Source organism: Schistocerca gregaria, chromosome 1 (assembly GCF_023897955.1).
Source record: "Schistocerca gregaria isolate iqSchGreg1 chromosome 1, iqSchGreg1.2, whole genome shotgun sequence".
NCBI lineage: Eukaryota > Metazoa > Arthropoda > Insecta > Orthoptera > Acrididae > Schistocerca > Schistocerca gregaria.
This window is the reverse complement of record NC_064920.1, coordinates 737869394-737890709: the sequence shown is the minus strand read 5'-3', so window position 1 is coordinate 737890709 and position 21316 is coordinate 737869394. Positions and strand designations below refer to the sequence as shown.

At 39.0% G+C, this 21316-nt stretch overlaps 1 protein-coding gene across 8 annotated transcripts in view; it reads left to right on the top strand.

Moving 5' to 3' along the window:
- LOC126267225 (diacylglycerol kinase theta) overlaps positions 1–5398 on the top strand; it is a 662574-nt gene extending 657176 nt beyond the window's left edge. For 4 of the 8 annotated variants that reach the window (XM_049972276.1, XM_049972266.1, XM_049972227.1 and 1 more), the window contains one exon: positions 1938–5398. In XM_049972276.1, the coding sequence (XP_049828233.1) occupies positions 1938–2033 (96 nt within the window). In that variant the 3' untranslated portion in view covers positions 2034–5398. The remainder of the gene's footprint in view (positions 1–1937) is intronic. The other 4 variants (XM_049972256.1, XM_049972247.1, XM_049972211.1 and 1 more) reach the window with 1 other exon arrangement.
- The last annotated feature ends 15918 nt before the right edge of the window (positions 5399–21316 follow it).

Sequence of the window (21316 nt, the reverse complement as noted above, 5' to 3'; positions counted from 1 at the left end):
TAACTCCTACTTGGTGTTGTAATTTTTTTCTCTCTGTCAGTGTAGTTATAACTGCTCACAACTGATCTCAATTTTTCAAAACAAGAACTGACCCAGAAACAACATTAATCAAGGCATTCAAGGAAGTTTCTTTCTTTGGGCGAGGAATGGAAATAATGAATAAATAGACATCTACACCACTGAGAATGAAGGGCCAAAAGATATTTATTGAGTCAAACGAGGTAGATATATTGTAGGTAGGCATCAGGCATTCTGATAAGTTTGTGAATACCATTGATTATATATTTGTCATCTTCCATTGTCATCCCCCCTCTTCCACGCTCTTTCTTATTGTGTCATTCCAAATAATCACTCTACTGCGTCAAGTTTTATTTGTTTCATCACATGATTTAATTTGGATTTGCACTTTATTTGGTTTTGATCAGTAAGAAATGTGATGATGTTGATAAAATGTATTGCTTGTTGTAATGCTTTAAAAATTGCATAGGAGGGGGAAAATTTAAAAAAAGTTGAATTCAGAGTTTTTGAAACCAAATGCGCTTTGAAAACTAAACAGTAGAAACAGACAAAAGGAGCTGTAGAAGGATGGAACACTTTGCAAAGGATAGGGGAGTAATTCTCTTCTGGTCTCTTAACAAAAAAGGTCTAGGTAATGAATTTGATGCAATGAATGCAACTGTCAGATAGAAATCAAAATTAATGTTTACTTGATAATTAATAGTGCAAGAGGAGGTAGCTAACTATAAAGGCAGAAGATAATGAAGAGAGCAGAAGACCGCTTACTGTTTTCTTGCAGAGCAAATCCAGTCCAGATAATGTGTGAGTGGGGAGCTTTATTAAGCTAATGGTATGAAAATGAAGTGAAAGAAGGATAAAATGAGAATTTACAGAAATGTAGTGAAAAAATTACAGACTGTATGAAAAAGTTATTGTCATAGATTAAGCACTTGCTGGCTGGATGAACTGTTGTGTATTGGGGATCATTTCTGTAGTCTCTCCAGTACATGTTCTTCATTAATTGTGGAATTGGTGATCTTTCCATATCACTGAAATGTGTACCACCTCTGCAGTTTTCTTCTTTTCCTTTTAATCTACTATAATGAACGAATTTATGCTGCCAACTTTTTATTCCATTTTCTTGTGTCAGTTCTTTTGTTCACATTGGTGTATTTATAAACATCAAAAATTATAAAAACATTTTATCAGACATTCTTACAACTTAATGAATGTCAAAGTATGTATCACTTTCTCCCTTCTAAATATTATTGGGGTAATTTTTGGCAATATCTTTGTACTGAAATTTTTTTTCATGCTTGGTTACTGCTATAAATTAATGGTCTTCAGGACTACATTTTCAGTGTTGCTATCCTTTTCATTTCTTGTGCCTTTTGTCACTAGTGTTAGTATACCATAGTATTGTCCAGATCAAGTCTTCTTGCATGTAGCAAGACTATTTTGTTAATATGGTGAATTTAATGAAATCACACTTTCATCACACATTTTCAAATTTCATCTCATGTAAAAAAGTTATGGTTGTGAAGTTTATAGTGAATTTTGCCATGTTCATGCGAGACTTCAAGAAACTAGGTTATAACTTCAAAAGCTGTTTGCAATTAAACAAGTCAGTACACGTAGGTGTCACAAAATTCATTGGTAGTTTCGAAATACGTGAGAGAAGAAAAGCCAAACACTTATTAACATCCATAATAGTGTTATCTATATCTAAATTTTATTTAAAACTTGCTGTTTTAGCTTTATTTTCTGTATAAATGTTATAGCTCTCTATTACTAGAAAGGCGATTTTTGATAGATTAGTAATTCATTTAAAAATTTTCTGTCTATATCTCTCAATAAGATTTGCATGTTGTATGTAGTATCTCACAGTTGGCTTTTAACCCACTCCTCGACTAATAAACCCACGTTCCTCTTGACTGCAGGCAACCATGTTGAAGAAAAATAAGATCAAGCGGCGAAACACTGAACCCTCTATCCTGCCAGCAAATGGGGAGGGGGGCAAGAGCAGTGATGAATAAATCCATTCTCAGCAGCCTCAGAGTAGAGAAACCTATGCAGTCTGGGAGCTGTATCTCATCCTGTCTAAATATTTTCTTTAATGTTGCTTAAAAGATATTTCGATCAATCATTTTCTTATAACATTTACCATTTGTGTATGCATGTGTTCCATTATGAGTCACTGTTAATCTAGTTTGAGAATGGAGTTAAGTCATGGATATGCATGAAATAATGCCTGTGTTGTATTCATGTTTCAGTTTTAAAAGTTCTCAGACTGCATTCCGAGTTATGGTCTATGTGTACTCCCCTTTTTCCTTACAAATATGTGAGAGGAACTTCCAAGCTTCACACACTTTCACACTTCACTGGGTTGATTGCTGTTGTAATTCAGACTCCTCTCACTTTTTTTTCTTTTTCATGTTATGCTTTCTTGCTTACTAATCTAATTCTGCTTCTTTTTTTGTCTTGCATCAAAATATAATTACTCACAAAATGTTTATGTGAGAATGTGGTCCACTTTTGATTATTGACATCAGTTTCTTCTCTTTCCTTTGCACTGCTTTGTTTGCTCCTCCCATTCCTTTCATTCCTAAATCCTCTGCTAGGCTACAATGTTGAAGAAGATGAAGGGAAAGATGAAACGCCGCAACACAGAGCCACTAATGCTGGTGTCTCCAGGGTCACAGTTCGTGCTGCCAGCGGACTCATCAGCAAATCACAACAACACTGCTGTATGAAGAGTGTGATATTGTAATTAATCTTTTATACTTTGTGAATATCATTAAATTGTAGCCTTTTTTATAAAAATGTATAGGAAAAAATGTACCCCATTCCACATTGAATGAATGTGTTGTGAGCAATTGCTAAAGGAGCCTAAATAAATTCCATAGTTCTCATGAATCACAGCATACAAGCAGTGGCGCAGTGAACTATGGAAAGACATATTTTTTAATGTAAATGTGAAAGAACTGTTAACCAATGCAGATTGGTTTTAATGTTCAGAAATAATTTTTGCTGTAATTTATTTTTCCCATGTGGTTGACACTAAATAGGTTAAGATAGATCTCATTTCCCCATCATTTAATAATGTGCCCTATGGTAGATTGTCAGTTGCCCATACTCCCACTAAGAGAAAGAAGCTAACTGCTTCTCCATTCAGTATTAAATGAATACTTGGGCATATTAAACAGTCCACAGGGCAAACTACCACTAGTCATAAAACATGTGTGTCTGTTGTGTACTACTTTTTAAAACTGCAGAGAAAACTGGGCATGGGTTTACACAAGTGTCTTGTGTGTGGCTGCATGTACGCTTAATTTTTGCATTTATGTTCTTAGTATTGTATACTGTAATGACAAATATTACATTAAAGTATGGTATTTTACCAGTGGACTTGGCACAGTGCGACAGTTATGATACTGTTACATGTGTTGTGGACAGTGTAAGAGCACAACAAGACATTGGGAACAGTTGTTACAGTTATATTACTACAGTGTGTAAATGTATTTTGCTGTCAGTCATAAAATGTAGGTCTGGGAATCAGATCCTTCTTGTGACAGAAAGAATGTAAATTTTAACGCATAATAATTGCATATGTAAGTTTGGAGTAATTAGCAGTTTTGTAGTAGAACATGGACATTGCTGAATTTCTGCTAAAAGCACTTCAGACTTACAATCATGCAAACATTTCTAGTCAGGTCAACCGAAGACCAATGGCGATAAACTAGGATGAGAAAGGAGGCATAAAGATGGTTGTAAAAATGATGCTCTTTGTTAATTGGTGTGTAATGGATTGTATTTTTTCTGTACAGAGAGAAGATATGCATACTTTGAATATTTGCCTACAAAAATGAAAATGAGAGTGGTCATTGTATTCTGAGAGCATTTCCAGAGGTATGCCAGTTATGCTTCCTACATTTCTCTGCAATACATTCCATGTACAACATTACAGATAGAATAATGTGTGGTTGGTTACTACCTCACACTATCACATACTTGATATGACATTGAAGAGGATGGCTCACATTCATCCCTAAATTTAAGGTATACTCGTGAGCTTACCTTAATTACCCCAAGAGTGGGGCTCCCCAGATTTGACAAAATATTTTTAGAATCCATCCAGAATCTCTGAGCATATGCTGCCAATGGACAAACACAGATATGTAGTTCCAGATGATGTCGTACTGATCTGTTGTTCTCCAGTGTGTTCTGAAAGGTTTATGATCTGTACAGATTGTTGACATGTGTGATGTGTGAAGAAGGAAGTTACTTTGTGACTGAAAATGTATGGTTTTCTGAAGAAGGTTCTGTAGTTGGATTAATGTTGTTTGTGGTTCATGAGCTGTGTTTGGTACATGAAAGGGCTTTACTGGTATCATTCCACACTATGAGGAAAGACTATTTTAGATACCAGTTCGTGAGATAAAGGTTCCTTGACAGATATGCACATAAAGTTACAGTTAAAGAAAAGCGAATACACTGGAAGTTTTGCTTGTGAGAAAGAAGATTGCCTGCAGGAAAGTGAAGAGTATTTGAGACGTCCTTTGCAAGCAATGTGCCAGGACCTGGTTGGATGGAACACCAGTTGGTAACTCAGCTTGGTGCCCTATTGGCGCTTTGTAGGTCGCGCTAGAATCTAGTCAATATCCCACATCCCTGTAGACTCCTCCAAGCTCAATGTCAAACCGTGCGTGTCTGTCTGTTCTTTATTCATTTCATATTTTACATGCTAATATAATGAAAATTCTAAATTTTATGGGTGTCTTGGTCCGTTCCGGAAACGGATGTCAAGCCTCCTGGTTCCTAATCAGCTAGAGATGTATGGGGCTCAGTTGTTGACGAGTTGCTATTCCGGAGCTTATCTCGTGAACAATAAACATTTTTAGCTGATTTGTGAACATATATGTTAAAGATTCGACAAAAGCCTCACGTCACTGTTGCATTATATTGATAGCTAATATTATATTATGCTCTGTACAATCTATACTAAAGATCAATGTGCTATGTTCTCCTGTCGTTATACCCAAAACCAACAAGTTGTTGAGCTTGCAAGTTCGGCAGCAGATTGCACAGACTCGATAAATTATCTGACAATCTGGGTCAACAGCTAGCTCACACAGTTGGTGAACGTATCGGCTGTGTTTTGGACTGCTCCAGGATATTTCGCAATTAAAATTGTGCAGTATTGGTGTCTAAATACGTTACTTAACCCTGGAACAGCTCAACACTTTAAAGATCGAATGTATTTTATTGAGTCTCTTGCAATAAAGTCTCTCTACATACGATATATATATAAATATATATATGTATATGATGTGAAGATGATAATATAGATTATATTATAACTTGTGGATATAGAAAGGTATTAAATGTAACTTCAAACGCATGGTCCTATTTCTTTTCCCATGTTTACATTCCATTTACTTACATAACTACCAATAACTTTATTAGCTTCTATTTTTTTCCAAATAAGTATAGCAATATAATTGCTTAAAATGACTCACCTAATATGAAACACTGATTTCTGAATGTATGCATTCTGCTTATTTAATTGACATTCAAAGACTTATACAAAAATTTAATGTGCTGCAGGTAATAACCTAAGCATTTCAAACACAGTTGTTTTTAACAACCCTAAAAATAATCCATTTTATTCATTTTGAAGACCATAAGAATTATCATGTTCATAATATTTATATGTAATGCAAGATTTTGTTTTGTCAATATTTAAAAATATCTCGAACAATCAGAAACAATCACCTTTCTCACCATGGCTTACATGCATGCTTAACACATAGTAAGTAGCTGCAGATAAGTGAATCTTGGCATACTGCATTCAGTGAATCTGTTACTGCCCTAACAAGTAATCAAATGACAAGTTCATGTAATATGTTATAGCATTATAAGATTTATCCTATATGACAGAATGAGAAAGAACTGAGGTATGTTTTGGTGAATTTTATATTTCAGTAGAAACACACCTCTCTCACACAGGTCTCGAGTATACTTTGCTTTGAAACTAAGGCATGAATGCAGATATACCCGTGGTCTAAATTAAACGCTTTAATGTGTAGATACATGTGTGTACGGGGCAGTCATGTCTGCTGTTAAAGGAACAGTTGACATCTGAAAGAAAGGTAAGAAATGCTGTGAAGAGATTGAAGTCAAAATGGAAAACAGGTTACAGCTTTATCTTTTTTTGAACTGTGACATACATTCAGTTAGTTTAGTTGTAGTACTAATAGTCACAGTTTTAGATCCACACTGCATTGTGTGTACCCTACTCTATTTTTTGGCTCTGTTGGGAGAATTTCCTGGTTTGTTCTATGTGGCTGAACATCTGCAGTTGACACTACAAATGAGAAATCAATGTACAGAAGTACAAAAAAAAATATGCAAGGATAAGTACAATGTAAATGTAAGGATAAATACAACAAAACAAGAACACATTATAAAAAATAACAATTATACTTCAAACTACATTTTTATGCACAAATAATGGAAACTATTAAGGTAACCACACACTATATACTGGGGACAATGAGTGGTGAACAGACACATAAATGAGACTGAAATTGACACTAAACCATCACACAATGAATTTCCTCATAACTAACTAACTGAAAAACACACGCGCACACACACACACACACACACACACACACACACACACACACACACACAAGGTATCATAGGAATGTAACAACAGAAAGTCTGTCCTGGTAGAAGCTGGTAAAGTAACATGTAACACACCCATGGTGAAATGGAGGGAGGGGCATCAAGATAGAACAAAGGAAGATGAAGGTGCAGAGAGAACAATGTGGGTGGAGATTGATGGAATGAAGCAAGGATCATGAGGCCAGAGTGGAGGTGGAGGTGGGGCAGGGCAATTAGAGATTGAAATAACAAATTGTAAGTATTTAAGTGAAGCATTTGGTGCTCCATAGCATGCTCAGCCACTGGTGGGGAAGGGGGTGGCATTCAGAGGCATTTTTGGTCACACTTTAGTGGTGACTATTTCCGTATCTGTTCCTCTTTTAAGGAGATGCCCTGGAAGGTAGTCAAAGGATGTTAGTAAGTTGTTCCAGGAGGATGGAAAAAGGGGAGTGGTGATATTGGGTAATAGAGGGATTCTCCTCTGCAACCTGTTCATAAGGGTAGTTGGAGAACTAGGGGCATGTATGGATATGGTGCAGAAGATCTGCTTGTGGACACCTTTCAGCAAGATGGAGTACCCCCACATTGAAATAAGAAGTTTGCATATTTTTAAATCAGCATGTTCCAGATAACTGAAGAAGTTGTACTGGAGATGACAGCAGTGTGTTTTGCCCTTGACCACATAGATCTCTGGACCTGGCATCTATGGATTTCTCTTAATTGGGGTCATGTGAAAGACCATATGTGTGCACCTCCCTTGCCAAAACCAATTCCAGGATTCAAAATATGCACTTGCAATGTACACATATTTATAACTCTACATATGCTTTAGAGTGTACGGTGTGAAATGGATCATCACTTGGATGTTGTTCATGTGACCAAGAGATTCATATAGATTACTGATAATATATGTTTAAAAAAAACTATAAAAAAACTGAACTTTCTTGTTTATTCCCTGTAATTCTCATCAGTTTATCACTGTGCCTGAAATAGTTATAGCCATTTGTACTTGCTGTGTTCATTTTGAATTGCCCAGTAACTGGGCAAGATGGTGGTTTGAAGCTGATAAGATGTTGGGAGTAGTAGTATTTGCTTGTTGCAAAGCTAGCTGCATGAGGAATATTATTGCATAGGGAGTGGTATCAGCAATCACTACAAGGGTCTAGATGGTGATGGAATATGATGGATGTACAAATGATGAAGTGTTTCATGTTTTTTATATAGGAAATTAGGCTGCAGACATTGGAAGTGTTGGTCAACTATGATAGAGATTGTTTTCATGGGGGCTACGATAACCAATTACAAATGAACATCCAGAATGGATAGATTATGAATTTTGAGTAGCATGTGGAAAGTTGGCATGTAATTGGTTGGGGTGAGGAGGGGTGACAGATTTGGGGAATATGTTCTGATAAGGGCCTAGGCAATTGGGTAGGCATTGAAGGTTATTCTGGACTTCTGGGAGGGAATCACTGTGGCAGAGCTTGTACATGAAAGTATCAGATAGTTGGCAGATATCTTCTGAAAGACAATCATTGTAGTTCATGGCAAGAGATACATATATATAATAGAGGGAAACATTCCACGTGGGAAAAATATATCTAAAAACAAAGATGATGTGACTTACCAAACGAAAGCACTGGCAGGTCGATAGACACACAAACAGACACAAACATACACACAAAATTCAAGCTTTTGCAACCAACGGTTGCTTCATCAGGAAAGAGGGAAGGAGAGGGAAAGACGAAAGGATGTGGGTTTTAAGGAAGAGGGTAAAGGAGTCATTCCAATCCCAGGAGCGGAAAGACTTACCTTAGGGGGAAAAAAGGACAGGTATACACTCACGCTCACACACACATATCCATCCGTACATACACTGACACAAGCAGACATTTGTAAAGGCAAAGAATTCTTTGCCATATCCATCCGCACATACACAGACACAAGCAGACATTTGTAAAGGCAAAGAGTTCTTTGCCTTTATAAATGTCTGCTTGTGTCTGTTTTTGTGCGGATGGATATGTGTGTGTGTGTGTGTGTGTGTGTGTGTGTGTGTGTGTGTGTGTGTGTGTATACCTGTCCTTTCTTCCCTCTAAGGTAAGTCTTTCCGCTCCCAGGATTGGAATGACTCCTTACCCTCTCCCTTAAAACCCACATCCTTTCGTCTTTCCCTCTCCTTCCCTCTTTCCTGATGAAGCAACCGTTGGTTGCAAAAGCTTGAATTTTGTGTATATGTTTGTGTTTGTTTGTGTGTCTATCAACCTGCCAGCGCTTTAGTTTGGTAAGTCACATCATCTTGAAAGGAACTTCTCCAGGTTCAAAACTATCCTCGGCGACAACCGTAAGACAAAATAATGAAAAACCTGAAATTGCACCTTGAATCCACTGCAGCTCTGCAGAAACTGAAGATTAACAGGATATGTTATCTAATTTGGAATACTTTAAACAAGTGGTATGCATTAGTGAAAACATAGGTTTATAGTTTGGTTAGATGTTATTGTTTTCACTCTACTTTTTGACATGTTCTTTTTCTGGATACATGCAGACATTCCAAAAATAAGTGCCAGTTACTTTCAAACACTGCAAAAAGTAAGTACTAATACTTGCTATTTGTTCAGAAGTGAATTTTGTGTTACATGGTATATAAAAAAATCAACAAGAATGTTCTGAATAAACTTATATAAGTTATTTTTATTTTTTAAGGTCATATATATATATATATATATATATATATATATATATATATATATATATATATATATATATATATATATAAAGAAACTTCCACATGGGAAAAATATATTAAAAACAAAGATTCCAAGACTTACCAAGCGGGAAAGCGCAGGCAGACAGGCACATGAACAAAACACACAAACACACACACAGAATTACGAGCTTTCGCAACTGGCAGTTGCTTCGTCAGGAAAGAGGGAAGGAGAGGGAAAAATGAAAGGATGTGGGTTTTAATGGAGAGGGTAAGGAGTCATTCCAATCCCGGGAGCGGAAAGACTTCCCTTAGGGGAAAAAAAGGACAGGTGTACACTCGCACACACACACACACACATATCCATCCGCACATACACAGACACAAGCAGACATATTTAAAGGCAAAGAGTAAGGGCAGAGATGTCAGTCGAGGCGGAAGTACAGAGGCAAAGAAGTTGTTGAAAGACAGGTGAGGTATGAGCGGCGGCAACTTGAAATTAGCGGAGGTTGAGGCCTGGCGGATATCGAGAAGAGAGGATATACTGAAGGGCGAGTTCCCATCTCCAGAGTTCGGATAGGTTGGTGTTGGTGGGAAGTATCCAGATAACTCGGATGGTGTAACACTGCGCCAAGATGTGCTGGCCGTGCATCAAGGCATGTTTAGCCACAGGGTGATCCTCATTACCAACAAACACTGTCTGCCTGTGTCCATTCATGCAAATGGACAGTTTGTTGCTGGTCATTCCCACATAGAAAGCGTCACAGTGCAGGCAGGTCAGTTGGTAAATCACGTGGGTGCTTTCACATGTGGCTCTCCCTTTGATCGTGTACACCTTCCGGGTTACAGGACTGGTGGTGGTGGGAGGGTGCATAGGACAGGTTTTACACCGGGGGCGGTTGCAAGGGTAGGAGCCAGAGGGTAGGGAAGGTGGTTTGGGGATTTCGTAGGGATGAACCAAGAGGTTACGAAGGTTAGGTGGACGGCGGAAAGACACTCTTGGTGGAGTGGGGAGGATTTCATGAAGGATGGATCTCATTTCGGGGCAGGATTTTAGGAAGTCGTATCCCTGCTGGAGAGCCACATTCAAGGTCTGATCCAGTCCCGGGAAGTATTCTGTCACAAGTGGGGCACTTTTGGGGTTCTTCTGTGAGAGGTTCTGGGTTTGAGGGGATGAGGAAGTGGCTCTGGTTATCTGCTTCTGTACCAGGTTGGGAGGGTAGTTGCAGGATGCGAAAGCTGTTTTCAGGTTGTTGGTGTAATGGTCGAGGGATTCAGGACTGGAGCAGATTTGTTTGCCACGAAGGCCTAGGCTGTAGGGAAGGGACCGTTTGATATGGAATGGGTGGCAGCTGTCATAATGGAGGTACTGTTGCTTGTTGGTGGGTTTGATGTGGACGGATGTGTGCAGCTGGCCATTGGACAGATGGAGGTCAACGTCTAGGAAAGTGGCATGGGATTTGGAGTAGGACCAGGTGAATCTGATGGAACCAAAGGAGTTGAGGTTGGAGAGGAAATTCTGGAGTTGTTCTTCACTGTGAGTCCAGATCATGAAGATGTCATCAATAAATCTGTACCAAACTTTGGGTTGGCAGGCTTGGGTAACCAAGAAGGCTTCCTCTAAGCGACCCATAAATAGGTTGGCATACGAGGGGGCCATCCTGGTACCCATGGCTGTTCCCTTTAATTGTTGGTATGTCTGGCCTTCAAAAGTGAAGAAGTTGTGGGTCAGGATGAAGCTGGCTAAGGTGACGAGGAAAGAGGTTTTAGGTAGGGTGGCAGGTGATCGGCGTGAAAGGAAGTGCTCCATTGCAGCGAGGCCCTGGACGTGCGGGATATTCGTGTATAGGGAAGTGGCATCAATGGTTACAAGGATGGTTTCCAGGGGGTAACAGACTGGGTACGGATTCCAGGCATTCGAGAAAGTGGTAGGTGTCTTTGATGAAGGATGGGAGACTGCATGTAATGGGTTGAAGGTGTTGATCTACGTATGCAGAGATACGTTCTGTGGGGGCTTGGTAACCAGCTACAATGGGGCGGCCAGGATGTTTGGGTTTGTGAATTTTAGGAAGTAGGTAGAAGGTAGGAGTGCGAGGTGTCGGTGGGGTGAGGAGTTTGATGGAGTCAGGTGAAAGGTTTTGTAGGGGGCCTAAGGTTCTGAGGATTCCTTGAAGCTCCGCCTGGACATCAGGAATGGGATTACCTCGGCAAACTTTGTATGTAGAGTTGTCTGAAAGCTGACGCAGTCCCTCAGCCACATACTCCCGACGATCAAGTACCACAGTCGTGGAACCCTTGTCAGCCGGAAGAATGATGATGGATCGGTCGGCTTTCAGATCACGGATAGCCTGGGATTCGGCTGTGGTGATGTTGGGAGTAGGATTAAGGTTTTTCAAGAAAGATTGAGAGGCAAGGCTAGAAGTGAGAAATTCCTGGAAGGTTTGGAGAGGGTGATTTTGAGGAAGAGGAGGTGGGTCCCCCTGTGATGGAGGACGGAACTGTTGCAGGCAGGGTTCAATTTGGATAGTGTCTTGGGGAGTTGGATCATTAGGAGTGGGATCAGGATTGTTTTTCTTCGTGGCAAAGTGATATCACTTCTAGCCGGGAGCGGAAAGACTTCCCTTAGGGGAAAAAAAGGACAGGTGTACACTCGCACACACACACACATATCCATCCGCACATACACAGACCCGGGATTGGAATGACTCCTTACCCTCTCCCTTAAAACCCACATCCTTTCATTTTTCCCTCTCCTTCCCTCTTTCCTGACGAAGCAACTGCCAGTTGCGAAAGCTCGTAATTCTGTGTGTGTGTTTGTGTGTTTTGTTCATGTGCCTGTCTGCCGGCGCTTTCCCGCTTGGTAAGTTTTGGAATCTTTGTTTTTAATATATTTTTCCCATGTGGAAGTTTCTTTTATATATATATATATATATATATATATATATATATATATATATATATATAAGTTCGTAAATGCTTGTATATTTTGCGGTTTTTAGGTCATTAAAATCTGGGCTCTAATGATTAAATAGAAAAGTCTTTAATATTGACAGCAGCCAGATCCCACATGGCTAATATACAGAATGAATCTGGAGTTGCAGAACAAGAGGTGAAAGACATGTGTTAACTCTGGCACTGAAAATTCTCCAAACATACTTGAAACGGAATACCGAGCACAGCAGAGACGGAGAGCAGATTGAGGTCTGCCACTCAACTCCCGAGTGCGAACTACCGCCAACATCATGTCCGGCACATTGCACGATCCATACATGGGGCCAGTGGATGGGGGATACAACCACCGGTTTATATATCGCACCAACTGATCCAGGTTGTCAGTCAGCGGGAGTAACTTGATGATGGGAGGTTAATCTCTCAAAAATTCATTCCGCAATTATCAATTAATCTGGCTGCATGCCCGAGATACTTTTAAGCAACATATTCACTGGGAAAACTGACAGAGAGTGCAGATATACCTTGCCTGTGATGAGGCATTATGAAAGGATGACTAGTCCCAAGAGGCAGTTGCTAATAATCTCCACCCCCACACGGGGCAAAACAAGTGTTGATGGTTCTCTGATACTATACTGTGAGAATTCTCCATATCCAGCAGGTGGGTGTTGTGAAGGTTACCGATATCACCCCTTGCAAAGGTGGCCGCATCTGTGACTAGGATGAGTGACACAAATTCCAGCTCTGTGGTGGCCTGTTTAATGAACCAGTAACCAAACTGTTGCTGCAGAGGCAAAAATCTGCAGGCAATAAGATTGTAAGTGATAGGGATAGTGGCAGTTGTCATGGAGCATATTCTTGATGATCATCTGGCTTACCCCATGCTAGCAGGTAACCTACCTGGTACTCATACCAAGCTGACTGCCTAAAGAGCGTTTATCCCCACCTTCTAGTGGGTGTATCTCCCTTGGGAAGCATTTTCGGCCACATTTTTTGCTCCTTATCCTCCCAGGCATAGTTTCCAGCAGTTTTTTTCCCATTTAGCATGTATATATAAATAGTGGTACAATGCCAGTTAATGAGTCATTTTGTAGAGAAAATGATGAGACGTGGAGAGGCATATAAATAAAGTCCTGAACACCATAGCTCAGGATCTGATTTTTCACAGTCTTCATCAAGGCACACATACATGGTGCCTAGCCATCTGTTCCTAAGGTGTCCCCCCGCCCTCCACACCTTTTTTTTCCACGACACACACGCAAACACCGCTGCAGCCAGACTACTTGGAATCTTCAGAGATGTGAGACAAATTAAAGATCACATTTTGGACTTAATAACTTAGAACAAATGACGTAACCTTAAATAAATACATTTTTTTCTAATTTAAATGATGACAGAAATGAGTGATAACTCTGATTATGTAATACTGCTCAAGTTCAGCTCATTCCTCCAATATTGCTTTAATGGATTTCTGAAGATACGGAAAAGGTTATGGTTTGAAAAACTTGCCATTCTTCTCTGGTTATGGCTGAACTACTAGAGTGTAGTTCTCATCTGTGGAAGTCTCTGAATCTATATACTGGTTTTTACAGCACTGTAAGTATGAAAACTTGTTTCATTACAAGTGTTGTAATGTATTACATCAAGCATCTATTATATTAAAATTTAGATACTCAGGTACTTTATATGATAAACAAATGGCTAATAGAACATGTTTGTAATTTTTTGTTAATGTATCTATGTGTTTCTCAGTTTCCTGCCTTACATTAGTAATATTTTTATTCTCTCTGAACTTCACAATAATGACAAAAATTGTTCGATAAGATATTTTGTAGTCTTGATGTTAATCATGTCTGTCTAAAATACACTCCTGGAAATGGAAAAAAGAACACATTGACACCGGTGTGTCAGACCCACCATACTTGCTCCGGACACTGTGAGAGGGCTGTACAAGCAATGATCACACGCACGGCACAGCGGACACACCAGGAACCGCGAAGTTGGCCGTCGAATGGCGCTAGCTGCGCAGCATTTGTGCACCGCCGCCATCAGTGTCAGCCAGTTTGCCGTGGCATACGAAGCTCCATCGCAGTCTTTAACACTGGTAGCATGCCGCGACAGCGTGGACGTGAACCGTATGTGCAGTTGACGGACTTTGAGCGAGGGCGTATAGTGGGCATGCGGGAGGCCGGGTGGACGTACCGCTGAATTGCTCAACACATGGGGCGTGAGGTCTCCACAGTACATCGATGTTGTCGCCAGTGGTCGGCGGAAGGTGCACGTGCCCGTCGACCTGGGACCGGACTGCAGCGACGCACGGATGCACGCCAAGACCGTAGGATCCTACGCAGTGCCGTAGGGGACCGCACCGCCACTTCCCAGCAAATTAGGGACACTGTTGCTCCTGGGGTATCGGCGAGGACCATTCGCAACGGTCTCCATGAAGCTGGGCTATGGTCCCGCACACCGTTAGGCCGTCTTCCGCTCACGCCCCAACATCGTGCAGCCCGCCTCCAGTGGTGTCGCGACAGGCGTGAATGGAGGGACGAATGGAGACGTGTCGTCTTCAGCGATGAGAGTCGCTTCTGCCTTGGTGCCAATGATGGTCGTATGGGTGTTTGGCGCCGTGCAGGTGAGCGCCACAATCAGGACTGCATACGACCGAGGCACACAGGGCCAACACCCGGCATCATGGTGTGGGGAGCGATGTCCTACACTGGCGGTACACCTCTGGTGATCGTCAAGGGGACACTGAATAGTGCACAGTACATCCAAACCGTCATCGAACCCATCGTTCTACGATTCCTAGACCGGCAAGGGAACTTGCTGTTCCAACAGGACAATTCACGTCCGCATGTATCCCGTGCCACCCAACGTGCTCTAGAAGGTGTAAGTCAACTACCCTGGCCAGCAAGATCTCCGGATCTGTCCCCCATTGAGCATGTTTGGGACTGGATGCAGCGTCGTCTCACGCGGTCTGCACGTCCAGCACGAATGCTGGTCCAACTGAGGCGCCAGGTGGAAATGGCATGGCAAGCCGTTCCACAGGACTACATCCAGCATCTCTACGATCGTCTCCATGGGAGAATAGCAGCCTGCATTGCTGCGAAAGGTGGATATACACTGTACTAGTGCCGACATTGTGCATGCTCTGTTGCCTGTGTCTATGTGCCTGTGGTTCTGTCAGTGTGATCATGTGATGTATCTGACCCCAGGAATGTGTCAATAAAGTTTCCCCTTCCTGGGACAATGAATTCACGGTGTTCTTATTTCAATTTCCAGGAGTGCATTTGTCCCACGTCACCTGATACTAAGTTACTGGACTTGCAGTTTATAGGAAGAAGAGTCACTATTATTTAATGGACTGGAAGTAACAGTTGCAAAATACAGGTTTATTAAACTGTGACCATTGTTTTGACAGTTTTAAAACTGTCTTCTTCAAAAGGTATTGCACTTATTAACAAGTATTATGACATTGTGTGTTGAACAGATTCGGTATTATTACAATAAACAAATATACAGGAAATGTTTACAAATAATTTTAGTGAAGATATTCATGAAGAATCACTTATTATCTATATTTGATGTGGGAGCCATTGACTCTGTCTGGTGCATGTGCATATCATTCACTTAACCATCATCATCATCATCTTCTTCTTCTTCTTTTTCTTCTTCGCTTCAAGCATTACGCCTTGTTTTGTTTTGCCTACTACAGTGCATGTGCATATCATTCACTTAACCATCGTCATCATCATCTTCTTTTTCTTCTTCTTCTTCTTCTTCTTCTTCTTCGCTTCAAGCATTACGCCTTGTTTTGTTTTGCCTACTACAGTACCCATTGCTCCCTTGGTCTTCCTTGACTTCTTCTCCCAACTGGCTTAAATTTTCTTATCTGGAGAGTTAATCTTTCTCCACTTATTCTTTCGAGATGTTCACTCCAGTTCCTCATATTTTCTTGTACTTTATTCAGGATGTTAAATTATCCAGCATACCTTTACTGCTCTTAGAAACCTCATCTCCATTGCTTGTAAACAAATTTCTTGATGTTTACTTGTATCACGTGATTCACTTCCACAAACAAACATTGGACCTGCCACTGTCTTATAAAATGTTAAACTTGTATCTTTCTACATTTTATGTTTTATACGTCTACGAATTGTTCCACGTATATTCCCAAACTTCGCTGATTTCTTCTTTATGTCTTCGTCATGCTCATACGTTACATCAGAACCTAAATAATTAAAACATTTGACTTATTCTACTGTTCTGTTGTTGATCAAAATTGTTGTCTGTGCAGGATATTTTCCTCTGAAACTGATTTTTTATTCTTGTCTGAAAATGGTACTCTTCACAAATCTTACCTAATGAATGTATTCCCCATTGCAGGTCATTTTCATTATCTGCCAGCAGTGTGGCATCATCTGCATATAAAAGGCAGTTCAAGTGAGAATTACTTTTAATCTTAATTCCCTCATTAAAAAATCTCCTTCCATTTCAAAATTGTGTCATCTAATTAAATGTTAAAAAGTGCACCCTTGTCTTACTGCTTTGTTTGTGGCTACAGGCTACATTGGAGTGCCATTTACACCTATAATTACACAGACTTTTTAAAATGTTTATTTGGTGTTGTGGAGATCCTCTTTTCCTCATAAATCTCCACAGTTTCTCTCTATCAACATTACTGAATGCCTTAATGAAATCGATACTTGTTAAATGAGTTTCCTTATTATACTCTTCGTGTTTTTTGATAATTTGTTTCATTGTAAATACTGCATCTGTCATCAATCTGCCCCTCCAAACTCTCATTTGTTGTTTGCCTAATAAACACTGTTCTTGCATAAACTTTGTTTGTGGTGTCAAATAATCTGAGTCTTCTATACTTCTTGCAGCTTCTGCGGTCTCCTTTATTAAGTAATGGTATCATCTTTGCTTGTGACCAAGCTTTTGGAATAACACCCCTCTTCAGTACATATTAAATAAATGTAGTAATCTCTTTTATATTTTAGCAGTTCAGAATTTACACCTTTTTTTTGTTGTGGAAGTGAGGGCTTCTCTTAACTCATCCATACATAAATCATCTACATATCCTATTTCAAGTTCATCCTCTATATTCTCTGCATTTCTCTCTTGTTTCGTAATCTGATGACTCTCCTCTGTTAGTTCATAAAGATACTTAACGTAAGCATCTTGCTTTTTCCTTATAACTTTATCTAATTCTGGTGTCCAAATTTTAACCCTTCCTTAATTGTTATCTTTTTCCTAAGGCTTCTTCAGCAGTTCTCATAATTGCAGTTTCTATATTTTCCCATTCCGCCTCTATGTCTTCTGGTACAGATCCTGTAGGCTTTGTTCATTTAGTAGATGTACCTTATAGATTTATTCCTTCATCTTTCCTTCTGTCAGGTTTTTGTTCTTTCTCCATTTTGTTTACATATCTATTTGAGTTATCACTAAGAAATGGTCAGAATCTTTGTAATCCCTGTACTCTCTTGGGTCTCTTACTGTGCCTTCTAATTTTTTATTAATAAAATTAGACTTAAATCCTTGCACTGACCATGTATATTTATGTATATCTTTATTGTGAAAGAATGTATTGGGTAAGTTTAGTTTGTTAAAAGAAACAAAATCTCTAAGCAGTCTTCCGTTGTTATTTATGATGTTTTCTCCCATCATTCCCACAATCTATCGGCTAGGTATATTCCCTGGCCTTACATTTAAATCTTCTGACAATATTATTTGATGCTTATTGTTATGATTATCCAAAACTAATTGCAGTTTGTCACAGACTCCTCTTTTTCCATTCATCAGGTGCTTAAACTACAATGACAGTCACGTTTTGTCTCTCTTTTTTTGACAGTTACAACTATAATTCTTTCATTTATATAACTGTACCCTATAATTCACTTTTCCCATATTTTATGTATGTAAATGGCAACCCCTTTTGCTACCTCTCTTCTGTTTTCATGTTCCACTATATAACATCAAATAGTCTCCTACATATTTGTCACTTGTCTACTGTGACCTGTTTTAAAAGTATTAAAAACTCTTCTTCTGTGCTTGCTAAACGTCTGAAATTCCATGTTGCTACCTTAATTGTACTAGCAGTCCATTTATTCTTAACTTTTCTCTTTGCCAGGTTCATCATCGGTATGTCTGACCTTGACCCAAGGTTGTTATGGGTACCATATTTTATGAACTATAAGACTATAAGACGCATCTTAACTTTTAAGCAGTTTTTTTAGAAAAATACCATTTTTATTCTTAGATTGCAAAACCTGACTAAAAAAAATTTTAGTTTATAAAATTTAACTGACCTTTAAAAATCCCTGAAAATCATCATCTGAACTTTTTTCTTATTCTTTTTCTTCCTGTTCATTTTTATCATTGTCCTCTCCATATGTAAGATGGTCTTCACTGCCATCAAAGATGTTACTTATGTCCCACTTCTTGAAAGATTTAACAGTAATGTTTTCACTCACTCAAGACCACAAATATTTTATCCACTGACACATTTGTTTGATTATAGGTTGTTTTAAAGTTCCCTTCATTGTTAATTCATGTTTAGGTTCATCTATCATCTATTGGTTCCATTCCTCTCCCAAAAACACTTCAAAAGGTTTATCCATTGAGACATCAAGAGGTTGCAATTGTCAAGTAAAACCTGTCTCAATTTATCCTTCACAGAATTTTTTAAATGACTGCTAATCTGATCTAGCACAAGAAGTAAAGCACCTTTCTTTCTCTCCTACACTGTTAATCCATGATTTCTTACCAGCCTCATCGATCCAATGCTTGTCATCTATGTGAACAGCAACACCTGATGCTATTTCATAATGTTTTGGCATTGTTTTGTGCTTGAAAATGATTGTTGGATTAAGTGTAGTACTGGAAGCTCAATATGAAAGGACAACAATGTGGTGCATTTTTTTCATATCCACTTGATTTTATAGTTCAGTTGTAGCACCTTTCATAGCAACAGTTCTTTTACTGAGCACATCAAAAGTCAGAAGAGTTTCTTCCATATTTGCTTTTTGGCTTAGTTCTGCACTGGTTTTTAAAGTGGAATAATAAAGTAATGGAAAGATAATATTTTTGCTTCATACTCTTGTGGCATTTTCTGAGAGGTTTTGGTCCACTTGTTAAGTCTATGGCACTTCATAAAACTGAGGCACCAACGAACTCCATCCTTAAAGTCTGTTAAGTTCTACTGCAGGACGAGTTTACAAGCATTGATTTGAATCTTTTTTGTTCTAATTCAAACGCCATTTTGATGGTGTCCCTGAATCCATATCAATATGTCATCTAGTTTTGGTAATTTTGCATTCAGTCCTCTATCTGCAAATTTAGTCTTCCTCAATTACTTCAGTTCTTATTTGCTAGCCCACCAATCTGTGTAGAAATCGCAAATGATTTTTTTGTGGTGGAGGGCCGAAATGCCACTCAGCTGCACTGTTTCCATGTTCTTATGCATATGCTATTACTCCCAATTTATTTCCCACATCATATAAATACCTTTTTTCCATTACAAAAGTACCTACTAATAAAAATACTGTACTGTTACTAATAATAGAAATCACTTTCAATTCAAGTTCACTGGCACAATAGACAGCACTGATGCATCGTATGTTACACAGTGTTGTCGGCTTGTGATGTCAGGGCGGGAGGGAGACAGTGTTAGCAAGCTTGTGGATCCCCACAACTCATGTTTGTCCCATTGGTGCACTGCTGCTGCCAGTTGAATCCAGTGTTGCCAGATAGAGATAGGTTCCCCACAGCATTGAATATATGGCCAGTTTTGAGACTGATGGATATTTTAAATCAAATACTGGACATTTTAATATTAATTTAGAGTATAAGATACACCTGAATTTTGGAGGCAATTTTTCTAAGAAAAAGTATGTCTTATTGTGCATAAAATATGGTACTAGCAGTAATTGGGAAAATTCATGTGGCCACATTATAAGGGCTGTGAAAGTATAGTCAGATAGTGGGGCTTCCACTCTGCAGCCTTCTAAACTGCCAGAATTTCACCATTTACTTCAGTTAATTTTTTGTATTGTAATGAATTCTTGATAATTTTGAGAGTCATTTCAGTAGGCACATTAGTGTAAGGACTTATGATTTCAAATGACACCAATCCACTTTCCAGTGTACATTTTATTGTTTTTATTTTTTTGATTGAGTTACCACTATTTTTAACTGTAAAGTTTCATTCGAAAATGAACAAGTCTTTGATTTTGTAATGAAGCCGCCTAGCTAAACTATGCTGTGCACTCCCTGTGCCATTGGCTAGAGGACCGGTCGGGTTGCTTTGTTTATGTATCTTAAACTGACTTCAATGAAATGGAGGCTTTGTATTCATATCGACAAGCCACTTTTTGAATAAGCTACCAGTATTAGCTAAATGTTGCCGCATTTGTTTTTGCAGGTTAACGGTTGGCATGATACTGAACTCAATGATGTCGTTTTCTTCAAAAAACTATACAGTTTTATCTACATATTCTTTTACATAGGTAGTGACCTTTGTCAGATTTAGTTATAAGAGCATCATTTTCTTTAAATTTGTGAATAATACTATTAAACTGTTTTTGTTCTCTTATACAAAAGTTCATGTTTAACACCATTTCTTTTTCTATAGTATTATTACAGTTGTGTGCAATCTTGGCCTGTTTGACCTTATAAAAATTTGAGGGTGTCTACACCAATTTTGAAATCAATTACAAAATTGTTAATAACAGATGAATCATTGAGGTCTGGGGCAGCATTATACTTGATACCTTTATGTGAAATTACATTTTTCCTTGAATGGAAATAATTTCAGTCTTATTTAATACTCCCATCACAAAAATGATGCTTTGTAACAGTATCTCCAGTAATTGTAATGCTATTATTAACCGGTCAGCTGCTGTGCTGCTGCCTTATGGTCACAAGTCCGAATTCTGCCTCAGGCATGGATGTGTGTGATGTCTTTACGTTAGTTAGGTTTAAGTAGTT